The sequence below is a fragment of the Diplotaxodon limnothrissa genome, linkage group LG9 (genome assembly GCF_057381915.1).
Source record: "Diplotaxodon limnothrissa isolate DT_005_m linkage group LG9, D_limnothrissa_male_GT1.1, whole genome shotgun sequence".
Lineage (NCBI taxonomy): Eukaryota > Metazoa > Chordata > Actinopteri > Cichliformes > Cichlidae > Diplotaxodon > Diplotaxodon limnothrissa.
In genome coordinates this window covers 23,353,591-23,366,464 of record NC_140604.1, presented here as the reverse complement: position 1 = coordinate 23,366,464, position 12,874 = coordinate 23,353,591, and the positions used below count along the sequence as shown (strand labels likewise).

General features: G+C 42.9%; 1 protein-coding gene across 1 annotated transcript; it reads right to left on the bottom strand.

Annotated features, from left to right (window-relative positions):
• Positions 1–4,570: 4,570 nt before the first annotated feature.
• Positions 4,571–12,363, bottom strand: shha (sonic hedgehog signaling molecule a). Its single transcript, XM_085362290.1, has 3 exons — positions 12,064–12,363; positions 6,997–7,258; positions 4,571–5,256 (listed from the first exon to the last, which is right to left on the bottom strand). Exons 1-3 carry the CDS (start codon positions 12,361–12,363, stop codon positions 4,571–4,573), a joined length of 1,248 nt encoding a protein of 415 aa, XP_085218416.1.
• Positions 12,364–12,874: the final 511 nt, after the last annotated feature.

Here is a 12,874-nt window from a genome sequence, read left to right as displayed (position 1 = left end):
AATATCAAAGATGTTTTAATGCAGATCAACAGGAAAACCATCTGGTCCCGCCCTTTGACTCTAGATTCCCTCTTCCCTCGTCGGACATACAGTTAACCTATCTAACAGTCCGTGCAGCATTTGTGAGTCTGCTTTGACCTCTGATTGTTCCGGTTTGTTTCAAAGATTTCTAACCTCTCTTGTCTGACAACTTGACTGATTTTCTTTTCAGTTATAGTCTTATTAAGACAGTTCCAGTCACTCTGAGAGCCACTAACTTGTCATACTTTGACTTTACAACCACAAGTTTAAACACGTAGAAATCAGGGGTGTCAAACATAAGGCCCAGTGTCCAAAATCAGCCAGGACGACCAATCCGGCCGACCGGATGGTTTTTAGAAAAGATGAAGTAGGGAGTAGAGTTTGGACTTTTAACTTTATTTTAACTGAATTTTTTGATCATGTAGAAAAACTGGGACATACTACACTAATTTAAAAAAAAATTAAGCTATCTCTGCATTTTGAGATGTGTAGGAAAACTTTACACTGACAAAAAGGGGGTTTCACCTGTCCGGCCCACTTAAGATCAAAGTGGGTTGCATGTGGCCCACAACGTAAAATGAGGTTGATAATCTTGGTTTAAAGGCTTCTCACGTAATGCATGTAATATCTGTGTTTTATTACATTTGAAGAAGTCACAGAGCTATTTATGCTTTAAGAGCCATCTAGGGGACAGAGTGCAGACTGGAGTAGCAGAAGAATCTATTAGCCGACCTTTTGATTGGTGGACGACCCGCTCTACCTCCTGAGCCACAGCCTTCTCTTCCAGAGAATATTCTGCTTTTCCAGTCATTGCTGTTGTTCCAACTTGCTGTACGTGCATTCGAACATATCTCATCTGTTCTCTGAACTTAAGACTTCTGTACCAAGCAGGAGCAGGGGGGCCTGCCTGGATTACCACTGTTTGCTAGTCCAGTGGATGGAGGTTTCCATCTGACGACAGCCGGGTTCACTGAGGAGACACATAACTCTAAAGCAAGTTGCTTCACGGCTTTCACTTCACCAGAAGCTCCTTCCAGCTTCATCGCTGTTATATATTTTATTTATTTATTTTTTAACCTGGTGCCATCATCTCGGATGGTTTGACGCTACAAATAATGATTGATTGGTGTGTTTTCATCCCGATCACACGAGTCAGAAGAAGGGATCGTGTTGTCTGCTGGATTATTAAAAAAACCACAACAACAACTGCATTTGGTCTGTTCTTTATGTCTTATATTTTGAAAATGATTCAAGATATTCAGTATTTTATGTAAATTGAAAATGTCACATTTGATACCAGAAACAGGTGTGAAATAAACTTCTTGGTGACCTTTCTGTCATTTAGCCTTGTGTAACTTTGAGTAGAAATAGATGAAGCAGAATGAGTCCCAGCTAAAGAACTATTTTGTACTCTTACTTGTCTTAAAGTTAAGTAGTGCTCATTTGTAAACCCTTGTTACTGGTAGGGTATGCTTTCTATAAGTATGAGGGACGAATGCTTAGCACTGTTACCTTGCAGCAAAGTTCAGGGTTTTAATACAGGCAGCATCACTCTGGGTGGATTTTGTGTTCCTCGAACAATCAGAAACTTGATGCTGCTCAGCTCAGCCAAATATCAGAGTACAGAGTGTAGAAAAAGGGGCCAAAAGGTGTAACTATGTAGCTGTGATTCTGAAGTGGAAAACTTGTTGTGGTGTGTTCACCTTAAACCATAAACCAGTATCAGTTTATTCAAATTAAATAGTGTAGTTGGAAAACCACAATTGCCATTTTTAACCAAAGTAATGGGTGCATACTCTCCCATCTCTGCAGGCCTGTATCCATCCATCTATCCATGCTGGCCTGTCACAAAAAGTTCTGCTTTCTTCTTTGCTCTATTAATACTACGTTAGTAGGAATAAAGGGACATCTCTCAATTAAGGCCTTGTGGATTTCTGCTTCCCTCTAACTTGCCACTTCCACATTGAGCACTCTGCAGGCTGCTGCCGCGAAGCAAAAGCTGCCTGCAGAGAGGACGAGCTCTGTCGTTTGCAGAACTCTCTTAGAAACGGGGGAGTTTTGTTTTTGCAGAATGCCAGACTGTTCATGTTTGCAAATGTCAACATTTGTAAAAGCCGTCGTTGAGCTCCAGCAGACTGAGGGCCCCCAGAGGGATTAGAGGAGGCTCTGTTTACCTGCTCTGAGGAATGCTGCCCTGCACCGACGCTTTTGTATCTGACAGGGACCCAAGGTCACACTGAAGTTTCCACCTCACAATATCAACAGCACAACACAATGCGGGAGACGAAAATGGAATTCCTGCTCATGTTGCAACAGTGTTCAGAAACCCAGGTTCAGAGGCCCCTTTTACCTTTGATGGGTCTGAGTGATTCACCAACATTTATCTTTTTTTGTGTGCATGGGCTTTTCTTCTTTTTTTTAAATTTGAATTTATAGTCTCACATTTTCAGAACTGCTTTTGTTCTTCTGCTTGACTGTATGATTTTGCTTCCAGCTTTACAAACACTTTGACTAGAGTTGGTTATATAAAAATCCCTTTTCCAGAACTTCATTCAGGTTTTACGTTAAGTATTTACACCCAGCTGCAGAATATTACGTCCAATTGTCTAATTTAACCACAAGGTGTCGCCCTATCACTGAAGATGATATCTCCAAAAAAGCTAATGCTGTAATCGATTTGAGAAGATGTGCCGCCCGATGCCAAAGCGCTCCACTAGAGGACAAAAACGCATCTCTGAGAGCTCACTATTAAGTGCTGCATGCGCACTATAAGTCTATGAAAATACTGCAGGATTATAGTGATTTGTTAAGACTAACAAAGCTGTAATGTGGACTAGTGGGACTGCAGCGTTTCTTTATAATGAGCCCCGACTGTCAGTTACTGTCGGATGGAGCGATCTGACCTGAACCAGCAGACGCCGAGAGGCAGACCTGTGGCCAACAAAGACGCTTCTGTTTAATTTGTCTGCGCGTTGGAAGTTATTTGCGGAGGGCAGACCTCGTTAAATTTGACATAGGCTTTCAACATTTCGCAAGCATGCAAAAGGTAGATCAAAGCGCAATATTCTCCCCGGTTTTTTGTGCGTAAGACATCCAATAGGCTGTGGGGATTCTTTTGGCGAGGGGCGGGCGTGAACCAAGCCAATTGATATATCTCTTGACTGAGTCCAGATTATAATTTGGTTGTAAATGTCCAAATAATATGGCCAAAAAGCCCCCGTCCTTCCCACTACTGTGTGGTTCCTCTGGCACTGTTTTTTGAAAAAGACATATAACAACTCCAAGTTTGAAAATGTTCTTTATCTCATTTTATAATAAACATATAAATAATAAATTCTAGACATTTTTTGACACATCGCCCTGTTATGAAAGTTAACTGGTAGGTCTGCCTATATATAGTCTATTCAAACTGTGCATCAGCCTGCAGTTCATTTCTATAAAACTATTTCCCTATTACAAAATATGAAAAGAAAAATAAGATTTTAGTACATTTACAGGAGTTACTTATTAATTTATTTAACGAAACGGTTTCAGTACTACTTTAACTGTTACTGAATTGTCAGAATCTGCATTTGATATTATTTTTTCTCAAAAGAAAACAGAAAAGAAACACATACACATAAAAAAGCAGAGAATGCAGACATGGGGCAGAATATCTGTCCCTCTCCAACAACTGAAACGAACAGTTTACAAAATAATAAAATTCTTAATAAACCAAGCAGTACAAGATTTTCCAACACTTTCCCAGCTACTGTATTTAAATTAAAATATATTTTCATATCTTACACTATTTCAAATAACGAAATGTGATTCGGTAGCGATCTGTCAAAATCTAATTTACAATTCTGTGTATAAAAATATAATTTATGGAACCCCGCGAGGGTTTTTTTTTCCTCTCTCCCCAAAATATAACAGTCAGCTGATTGTTATACAGCTGATTATTATACTTTGACAGGCTGTAAGTTTCATATATATGTATATATGTATGTATGTATATATACACACACATATATATATATATATATATATATATATATATATATATATATATATATATATACATACATACATACATACATACATATATACATATATATGAAACTTACAGCCTGTCAAAGTCAGCTCCGTTTTACATGATCTTCTTTCTGTTTCCGATTTTTTTTTTTCCCATTTTTCAATTTTTTTCTTCATTTTTCTTTTTTTTTGCATTTGATATTTACAAAAATAGATTATGCACAATTTGCTGCTCACACAGTTTCAGAATCCATTTATGTGACAGCAGCAGAGTTCACATGAGAATAAATTATTCAAAGAGAAACTTTTTAAGGCTCCATTCATTCTTTGAAAGGGGGACACATCATGGAAAAGTCACTGAAATAAATATCCCAACTCCGCTGGGGCCCTTGTCATGTCACGTCTGTCTGTCAGTTCGCTTTTTTTCTTTCTCTCTTTCTCTTTTTTAATTATTATTATTATTATTATTTTTAATCTACTGTATAGTTCGTGTGTCCTACATTTAAAGTCTCGTTCTGCTCCTGTCGCAGCTGTTTCAACTTGGGTATACCGACATTCCAAGTGGATGGATCGAGTGGCTGTCCAAGAGCCATGTCCCTAATTGATAAAGGATTTTGGAGTACCAGTGCACTCCTTCGTTTTGTACACTGCTTGGAGGCTGGGAGCTAAATAGGAACGAGGACACCCAGTGGGCGAGCCTGACGGGTGCCAGGGCCCAGTGTGCCAAGTCGTGGTCTTCGATCACTGCGTAACAGGACGCAAGGACCTGGTCCACCACGATGGTCCCCTGTGAGGTCACGGGCGCAAAGGAACCCTCGTGACTTTGCGTGTAAATCCGTTTGACGGTCACAGACTCGAGTCGACTTCGCTCTGCGTCAAAGACGAACACTTTCTGTCCAGGCTGGACTTGACTGGCGAAAATCGCAGACATCCGCTTCTCCGCCTCGCTGGAGCTGTTGCGGCTGACGAAGACGAGATGCGCGGCGGTGAGGGTTATTTTCTGGCCTGAGTCGGTTTCGATCACATAGAAGATCCTCCTCAGCATCGAATCTCGGTCTATAAACATGACGAAGTCGGTGTAAATTACATTTCCGTCGTCATCTGCTGTCATGACCCTGTCGCCGCTTTTGAGATCTTTGACTGCTTTCTTGGTGCCATCCTGAAGAGTGACCGTGGAGGATCCGGGGAAGCAGCCGCCTGACTTTGCTGCCACTGAATTTTCTGTTAGAAGAAACAAGAAAAACATTAAGTCGTTTTTCTCACTGCGAGACTTTTATTAATAATTTTTAACGCGTGCAAACAAACATCACATGCGCTTTGAACATTTCCAGCCCAGAACTCATTCAAAGGCCCATTCATAATAATTCAAATTGACTGAAAAATCCACCTTTATCTGTATTTTTTCTGCCTCTACACAACACGGTGGGCCATATGCATTTTGCATAATGATGTCGGCTCCTTGATGCCAGATGCGTATTAGCTTAGCCCACGTTGTCTGAGACGGGAAAACTGAAAGCCCTGGCTCATCTATTCTTAATTAAAAACCCCAATGAAGAGCAGGCATTGTTATTCTAAATCAACTTGTGGATCGAGCTACTCTCCGTAAAGAACACTTACGCCTTTCCCAGCTACTCTTCCCATATTTACTCAGGTGCAGAAACCTCTATGTGACAATTCACACAAATAGGCGACTCACAACTACTATTTACCCAGTGGAGCCACTTTTCCAAGCCTCTCGAGTTGTAGATTTGAATTTAAATGAGGGCCCGGACTCTTAAATGCTTTCTGTTGTGCAACATCAATGTCCCCCCTCTCCCTGTCTACCACCTCTCCCTGCTTTGTTGTCAGTCTTGATGACAATAATTTTGGCCTTGGTGGAACTCTTCACATACCAGTCTCTAGGATCACACTGTCCTGCACAGAGGGAGAAAAAAGGGTTTCCTACTCAGAATTTGGGGCTTTTAATCTTCTTTTAAGATTCCCGAGCATGAAATAAGGTGACAACTGAAAACCAGATTTACCCCAAACCAATTCAACATTGTTCAGCCAAATCCTTTTGGTAAAGTCGCATGACCTCCAATGACACGTCGGCCTAGCTCATACTGTGATCTCAAAACGTGTGTGCTGAATGATAAGTAAGGGATTTATCAATTTAAAAAAAAAAAGAAGGAAAAAGCACCATGGTTCATCAGTCAAAGTGAGGAAATATTTTCTGGGCGTCATAGGTGTCCAGTAGTGACGACCTAGGTCGATTATGAGCCTCGATAAACCCCAAAAAACCAAACAAACAAACGGAAATGAAAATTTTTATGATTTTCTCACATATAATTAAAAACGATTACCAAATTCACCTTGCAGCACTTATTTTTATCAGAGAGCGAGAAAAATGTGCTATTTCTAGGTCACGCCGAGCACCCTCGTTAGACTATGGTAGCGGTTCCCACCAGGAGACAGTGTGGGGCGGTGTAAGATCAAGAAATAAGCTGCAACGAGAAACGCTTATAACGCCTTTAACCGGGAAATGCCTATACATCACTCAGAGAAATGACTATTTACAGTTTCATAAAAACTATCCAGTTAAAACAAATGAAAAGATCTGAAACATCTGACCTCTGCACTTAAATGACCCCTCAAACACTAGGATTCTGTGATTAATCACTGAAATCATTGAATTGATCAGTGGTCACACTTGTCTACAATAACCATCAGATCAGTAAGCCCATGATAAGTGTTATTGTGACTCTATTTTACTTTCCCATCACAATCAGCTGATACAATCTAGTCTTGGGTGAAACTTTTCCAGAAGATAAAACAGGACTGCTGCTTCCCTGAGCTGCACCTGTTGTTACAAACGATTGCAATCACGCCTGATGGGAAATGCGCGCCGTTGTCCTACAGCCAGTGGTGCGCATGGCAGATTATCAGCGCAGTTCTGTTTTTCTTTTTACTTTGGAGCCATACCTGCTTTCACGGAGCAGTGGATGTGGGCCTTAGATTCATAGTAGACCCAGTCAAATCCAGCTTCCACCGCCAGCCTGGACAGAGTGCCGTATTTGCTCTTGTCTCTGTCTGAAGTGGTGATGTCCACGGCTCTGCCCTCGTAGTGAAGAGAGTCTTCTAAATGGTGTCCGTCCTCGTCCCAGCCCTCGGTGACCCGCAGCTTCACTCCGGGCCACTGGTTCATCACGGAGATGGCTAGCGAGTTCAGTTTGTCTTTACATCTCTGTGGGAACAAGAAATGAATCCATGCATCACCGGAACTGCCCGAAACACCACCACAGTGCGCAAATATCAGCTTTTATGAAGTGAAAATCACTCAAATCACGCGTTGCACTGACACAGCTTAGCTGACGAGAGAAATAAGGGCTGATAAGCGGTCAGAGAAATAAAATATTAGATCACCTAATCAGCCTTCCGACAGATTTATTACATTTCAGCAATTACCCTTTGTGCCAGAAGAACTGTGTGCTTTATCATCATTTCCACCTCAGATTCCGGTTCATTTTCTGCGAAGAACATATAAAGCATCACACTGTAGCCCCCACACTCATGTGGTCATAGAAGTGGGGTCGTGCTGGTGTCACTTCACTCTCTCCTCCTCGTCCTGCATGACCTGCTGTTGCTATGCGCGCTTGTTTTTTCTTTCTTTCTTTCTGTCTGCTCTTGCTATTTCCGCACAAAGTTCCAACTTTGTTAAACCTGCACCTGTCTGCTCCCTCATCCCCGCACATTATACCCTTTGTCCCAACTACAAATCGCAGAGGAGCACAACTAATAAGCAGCTTTGCTAGGGAGGCTCCTTATCGATCTATATCTATGATTTTAGTCGAGAAAGAGAGGATTTGGAACACGATGAGATTTTAGTACATGAGGACTTTTGCCTTTATTGGGAGGACAGTGCAGACAGGAGGGTGAAGAGAAGCTCATCAGCAGACAGCAAGGTGGAGAAAAAGTGAAACTAAATGGCCTTCTCGTCCAAGGAATGAAGCATCCCACGTGGCAATGTGGCAACGTGGTCCAGCCAGGACCAACACAATGGCTGGACTTTTCATTACCGATCAGGAGACATTCCCCGATCTATTCTAGATCCAGTAGCAACAAAAAGAAGAGGTGAAATGTTTGTGGGCAAGAAACACATGTGCACACACAGCAAAAGTGCCCCCCATGTGTTGTGTAGAAGCTGATGCAAACAGGCTGTTTGTTTAACGAGGTTGAGTTACATAGGCTCATATGATTAACAACTTTTTTATATTTAGATATTTATTATATTTTCTCACAAAAACGAGCAGCGCTTTAGTTCATAAACACGCTCTGACGGAGGCAAATTCCACATATTGACCATATGTGTGGATTTTATTGCTTAGAACAGAGAAAAGTAAACATCTGTTAAACCAGATCCGCCAATGTTGCCCGAGTAACAAAAGCATGAACACCACACAAGGGTTAATATCAATTAAAGATTAAAACTGGACCAACTGAGGCCTCTCGCACAACTCCATCCCCCCACCCACCTGACTCCCCTGTTTCCTCCCAGCTGAGGTGAAACACTGGAGCTGAACTGCGTCTCTGATCCTGAGCTTGCATTTCTCAGTGTTAGCAGCAGCGTCAGAGGGCACATCTCGGGTAAGAAAGCTGCTGATGAAATATTGATAAGGCACTGCATTCGCTTCACTGGCCTATAACATATGGGTCTTTGGTCTTGGAGAGGTGCGAGCAGTGACCCTTTTCTATCCAGAAGTGTTGCATTAAAGACAACATTAATACAGTATGAATTCACGAGTCTGCATTAGGCGATGAATGAGGGAGTCGTTTGTCAGTTGCTTGTTTTCTTTAAATTAATAATTGATGTCCAGATGATATGAAGATGATCTTCAAGAGCAGCTGCCTCCTTAAAATATCTGGAGTTGGTTGAACCCTAAGCTCTCCGCGCTCTAAATGAAGATGCCTGGCCTTCTCCAAGACAACTATTCTGGACGCCGAACCAATATGTCAAATAAAACATCACAAAGAGTCTTTTCAGTCCAGCGGCGGAGGGAAACTTTCATTACTCTTCTCCTGCAAAGTCTTGGAAACGTGACATGCCTTCTTAAGTCGAGGTGTTTTGGCTGCTGACTAACAGACTTGTGAAATATCCCAGGATTGCACTGGGGGCAAAGAAGAGCCCACTGCCCTCCCACCCCCACGCCACGGTTGGGACAGTCTGAGGTCTTCAATCGGGGATTGTTCACACAAATCTACCCGCTCGCATAACAGAAAACAAAGTCATATATATCAGTCGCTGTTTTATGAGCATATCACACTTGTAGAATGTGTTGAATTTAAAAAAAAAAAAACCCTCCTTAAAAAACCCTTCTGCATACTGAGAGAGACTGTCGGAGTCAAGAGCCGTAAAGCTTAACCTATTTATTAATTCATTAGGTCGTGTGCCGCAAATCAAGCCAAATTCTGCTCAACCACCATGAAGCCCAGCAGGGCGCCTTGGACCGGCGCTTTGTGCTCGGGGTAAAGTTGTTCAACAGCCTGCCTCTTAATCTTTTCACAAATGATTTGGTTAGAGGAAACACTTATCAGCTACCTGTCAGTGCAAACAAGCCGCCAGCTCATCTCGTTTCCAACTCGTTTGCACTGCAGGCTCTTAACACTGTTACGCTTGGAGGGGGAGAAGAATAGATGAAAAGTCTGGCACTGGGTCTAATGTAAAAAAAAAAGTAACCCCTGACATGTGGCTTACAGTTTTACTTGTTTAAAGAGGGCAAATCAAAGTTGTTGTTGTTTAATTTTAAGTCATTTTATTGCCTTAAAAATCCCTTTGGAGTCTTATTTTGTCCCACTTTTCTGCGTAGAATGTCACTTAACACAAGTTGAATTCACGAGGGTCAGCGACAGGTGAGCATAAGTCTAAAAGCCGTGGAATAACGGGTGATGGTCCTAATCAAGTCAGGACCCGTCACTTCGTGTATCTATTCGTAAATGTCTCTAAAGCGTATTTGTTGGCAGCTCTCTGGGAGTGCGCTGTGTCAAACTAGTTAGGAGTGCTTGTTCAAGCGCTTCTTCGAGTGTATAATCTTGGCAAGACCTCACTAAACTGATTGACTGATTAATTCATTTATTGCACATATCTAACGGGGCTACTCTAGACACGTGCCTTGTTTCATTTATGAATACAACACCTATTTTCTAAACCGCGAGATAACGAAAGAAGTTCAAGGCATTCATGCGTAAAACTCCGTGCGTAAAAACCCTCTGGATTCATGCATAAAGCCTTGGCACGGCGTAAATCCTCATGTGATAATGCTTATGTTGCTTGCAGCTACACTTACTCTCCTTTGGGTGCACATGCTTCAATCTGGTGGCTTTACAGTGTCATATATAAAAAGGATAATCACACCTGTTTTAACTTACTGTGGCCTCCCGCTGACCAAAGGTTCTAAGTTCAAACTGTGTTTCAAGCCCCGGCGAGGGGCGCCTAAAAGTTCTTTCGTGTACATTTTCACACTTAGAGTCGGTCGCCGTGTTTTCTGTAAACAGTCAAGTGGGAAATGGATCACGAACAAACCCAAATAAATCCAACAAACAAAAAGAAACCCCCAACAGGCCACGCTGCACAAGCGTATGGTGCCACATGTAATCACAATTTATCAGCTCTTCCACCTCCCACCGTTGTTCGTTTTGATGCTGACCTGCAAAAGCAAATCCTTATAGGCATGCGGGTCTTTTTACTCAGAGTAAAAGCTTGGATTAAGACAGGTGCTTCTTTAGTTCAAAGATTCTCGAAATAATGGTTAAATTAAACTATGTTCCTGCTAGAGACCTGGAAACCCCCACGGAGAATCCGTTTAGGTCTCTAACCCCTCGCCTTGGTAATCACATCCTCACACTACTGTAATTTCACGATCCCTGCGTATGAGAACCTATAGGTGTATAGCAGAGGAGATGTGGGGAGGGCTGAGCGACGCACGCACTGTGAATATTTTATTGGAGCTCGCCCTCATGCGTGGTGCTAGGCACGGGTTCAGGGACACCGGCGCGCGCCTTGCTTCATCACCACCAGCAGCACCACCATCACCACCTTCATTTTATTATTACTGAGCCAATATCACCCAAGAGCTTTTTAATAATTCACCAGCATCTAAGTGCTAAAAGTCATGCCGAAGAGACGCGACATCCTGCAGCCTGGAGAGAAATCAAGGCATGTCTCCGATGTATGTGAGCCTCTTCTTAGCTGCACTGAACCGGGTATAAGGTTTTAAACTGACTGGCTGCAAGAGGATGAGATATTTAAAACAGACGCCATCCTTCGTGCAGGTGTATTGTAAAACACACCAGCACTCCTGTGCGCCTTGCTCGTGTAATTGGCCGAGTCCCACCCATTTACCAAGGCCTGGACACTCTCAAAGAAATGTCAGTTTTCATGCACAGATGCACGCCACGCGAAAGGCTAAATTACAGAAGGCTGTGCAAGGAAACGTCTGAATGAGCTACGCCATGCCTCAGTAAGCCCGACTGTTAAAGCGATGCGCATCCCCAGGGCTGGGGTAAAGAAAAGGCGCTTAAACAAGCTGCAACGTAAAGCCGAAATAGGCAGCAAACACAGAAAGTCTGCATGAAATCTAACATGGACGTGCCCCTGTAAGGCAACAAAACGAGCCTCCCATAGATACAAATATAGATATGAGGAGAGGGGCACATTAATATTTTAAATACACTGTCACAATCATGAAAGCCGAGTGTCCTGACTGTCCGCCTGCACATCACTTATCCAGCTGGATTTCTATATTCGCTTCAAGCCTGCAGCCCTTGGAAACTCCCATGCTGGTGTATAAAGCGCATCTGCCTTTGCAGTGAAGTTAAAAGGCTCAGGGTGAAGAGTTCAGCAGCGGGTAAAACAGACTTCACTTAAGGTGCGCAATCAGTCTGACAAGGGAGTTGTTGCAGTACGCAGTGATGGTGCGTTAGGAAATGGACAGTGGGGGCAAAAAAATAAAAATCACAATAAAATTAAAATAAAAGGTTATTCCGTCTCCTTACCTGAGTCATTAGCCTGTCAGCACCGGTGTTCTCCTCATCCTTGAATATGATGTCTGTGTTATAATTGGGAGTCAGTTCTTTAAATCGCTCGGAGTTTCTTGTGATCTTGCCTTCGTATTTACCGCTTGCCCCGAGGGTCTTCTCCGCGACGTTGGGGATGAACTGCTTGTACGCAAGAGGTGTCAGCTTCTTCGGATGTCTTCTCCTGCCGTAGCCCCTGCCCGGTCCGCATCCCATCCCAGAGGATACCAAGGACAAGCAGATGAGACCGACCAACGCGATTTTGGTCCAGAGCAGCATTTTTTTTTTTTTTTTTTTTTTTTTTTGTCCTTTAAGATCTCAAACGGGTCACCGCTGCTATCTCTACAGTCTGCCTCTCCCGGCTCTCGCAGTGTCCTTGTCTCCTCTTCTACTTCGCCTTAGCTTGGTCTCTGTGTGGCAGGTGCGGAAATGAACGCCTCGGATAAATGGTAATAACGGGGCAAATCGAAGGAGGGTTTAAAAAAAAGTAGTGAGGGAATTAAAAGCCACGGGATCTCTAGTCGAGCTGCTGCCGCTTGTGTGTGTGCCTACCGCTTTTACTGCTTTGTATTATAGCACCGATCTATAGGGGAGGGACTTCATTGGCGTCGACTACCCCTCCTGATGTTATCCCACAAAAATCTTAAAAGATTTCTTCCACCTGAGGGTTAGCCTCTGTTTCGAGGAGGAGGGGCTGCTCCATGGGAAAACATCAATTATAAACTGTCTTTTTTTTCCACCCTCCCGTTTTCCAGTGTTTCACAGTAAGTGAAGCACAGACAGGGGAACT

Bases quoted from the DNA above. Each gene is read 5' to 3' on its own strand.
- shha (XM_085362290.1), bottom strand. From the start codon at position 12,363: ATGCTGCTCTGGACCAAAATCGCGTTGGTCGGTCTCATCTGCTTGTCC. The intron at 7,259-12,063 runs GTAAGGAGACGG...TTGTTCCCACAG, and splicing joins CTGACAGGCTAATGACTCAG to AGATGTAAAGACAAACTGAA. The intron at 5,257-6,996 runs GTATGGCTCCAA...TTCTTCTAACAG, and splicing joins CCACTGCTCCGTGAAAGCAG to AAAATTCAGTGGCAGCAAAG.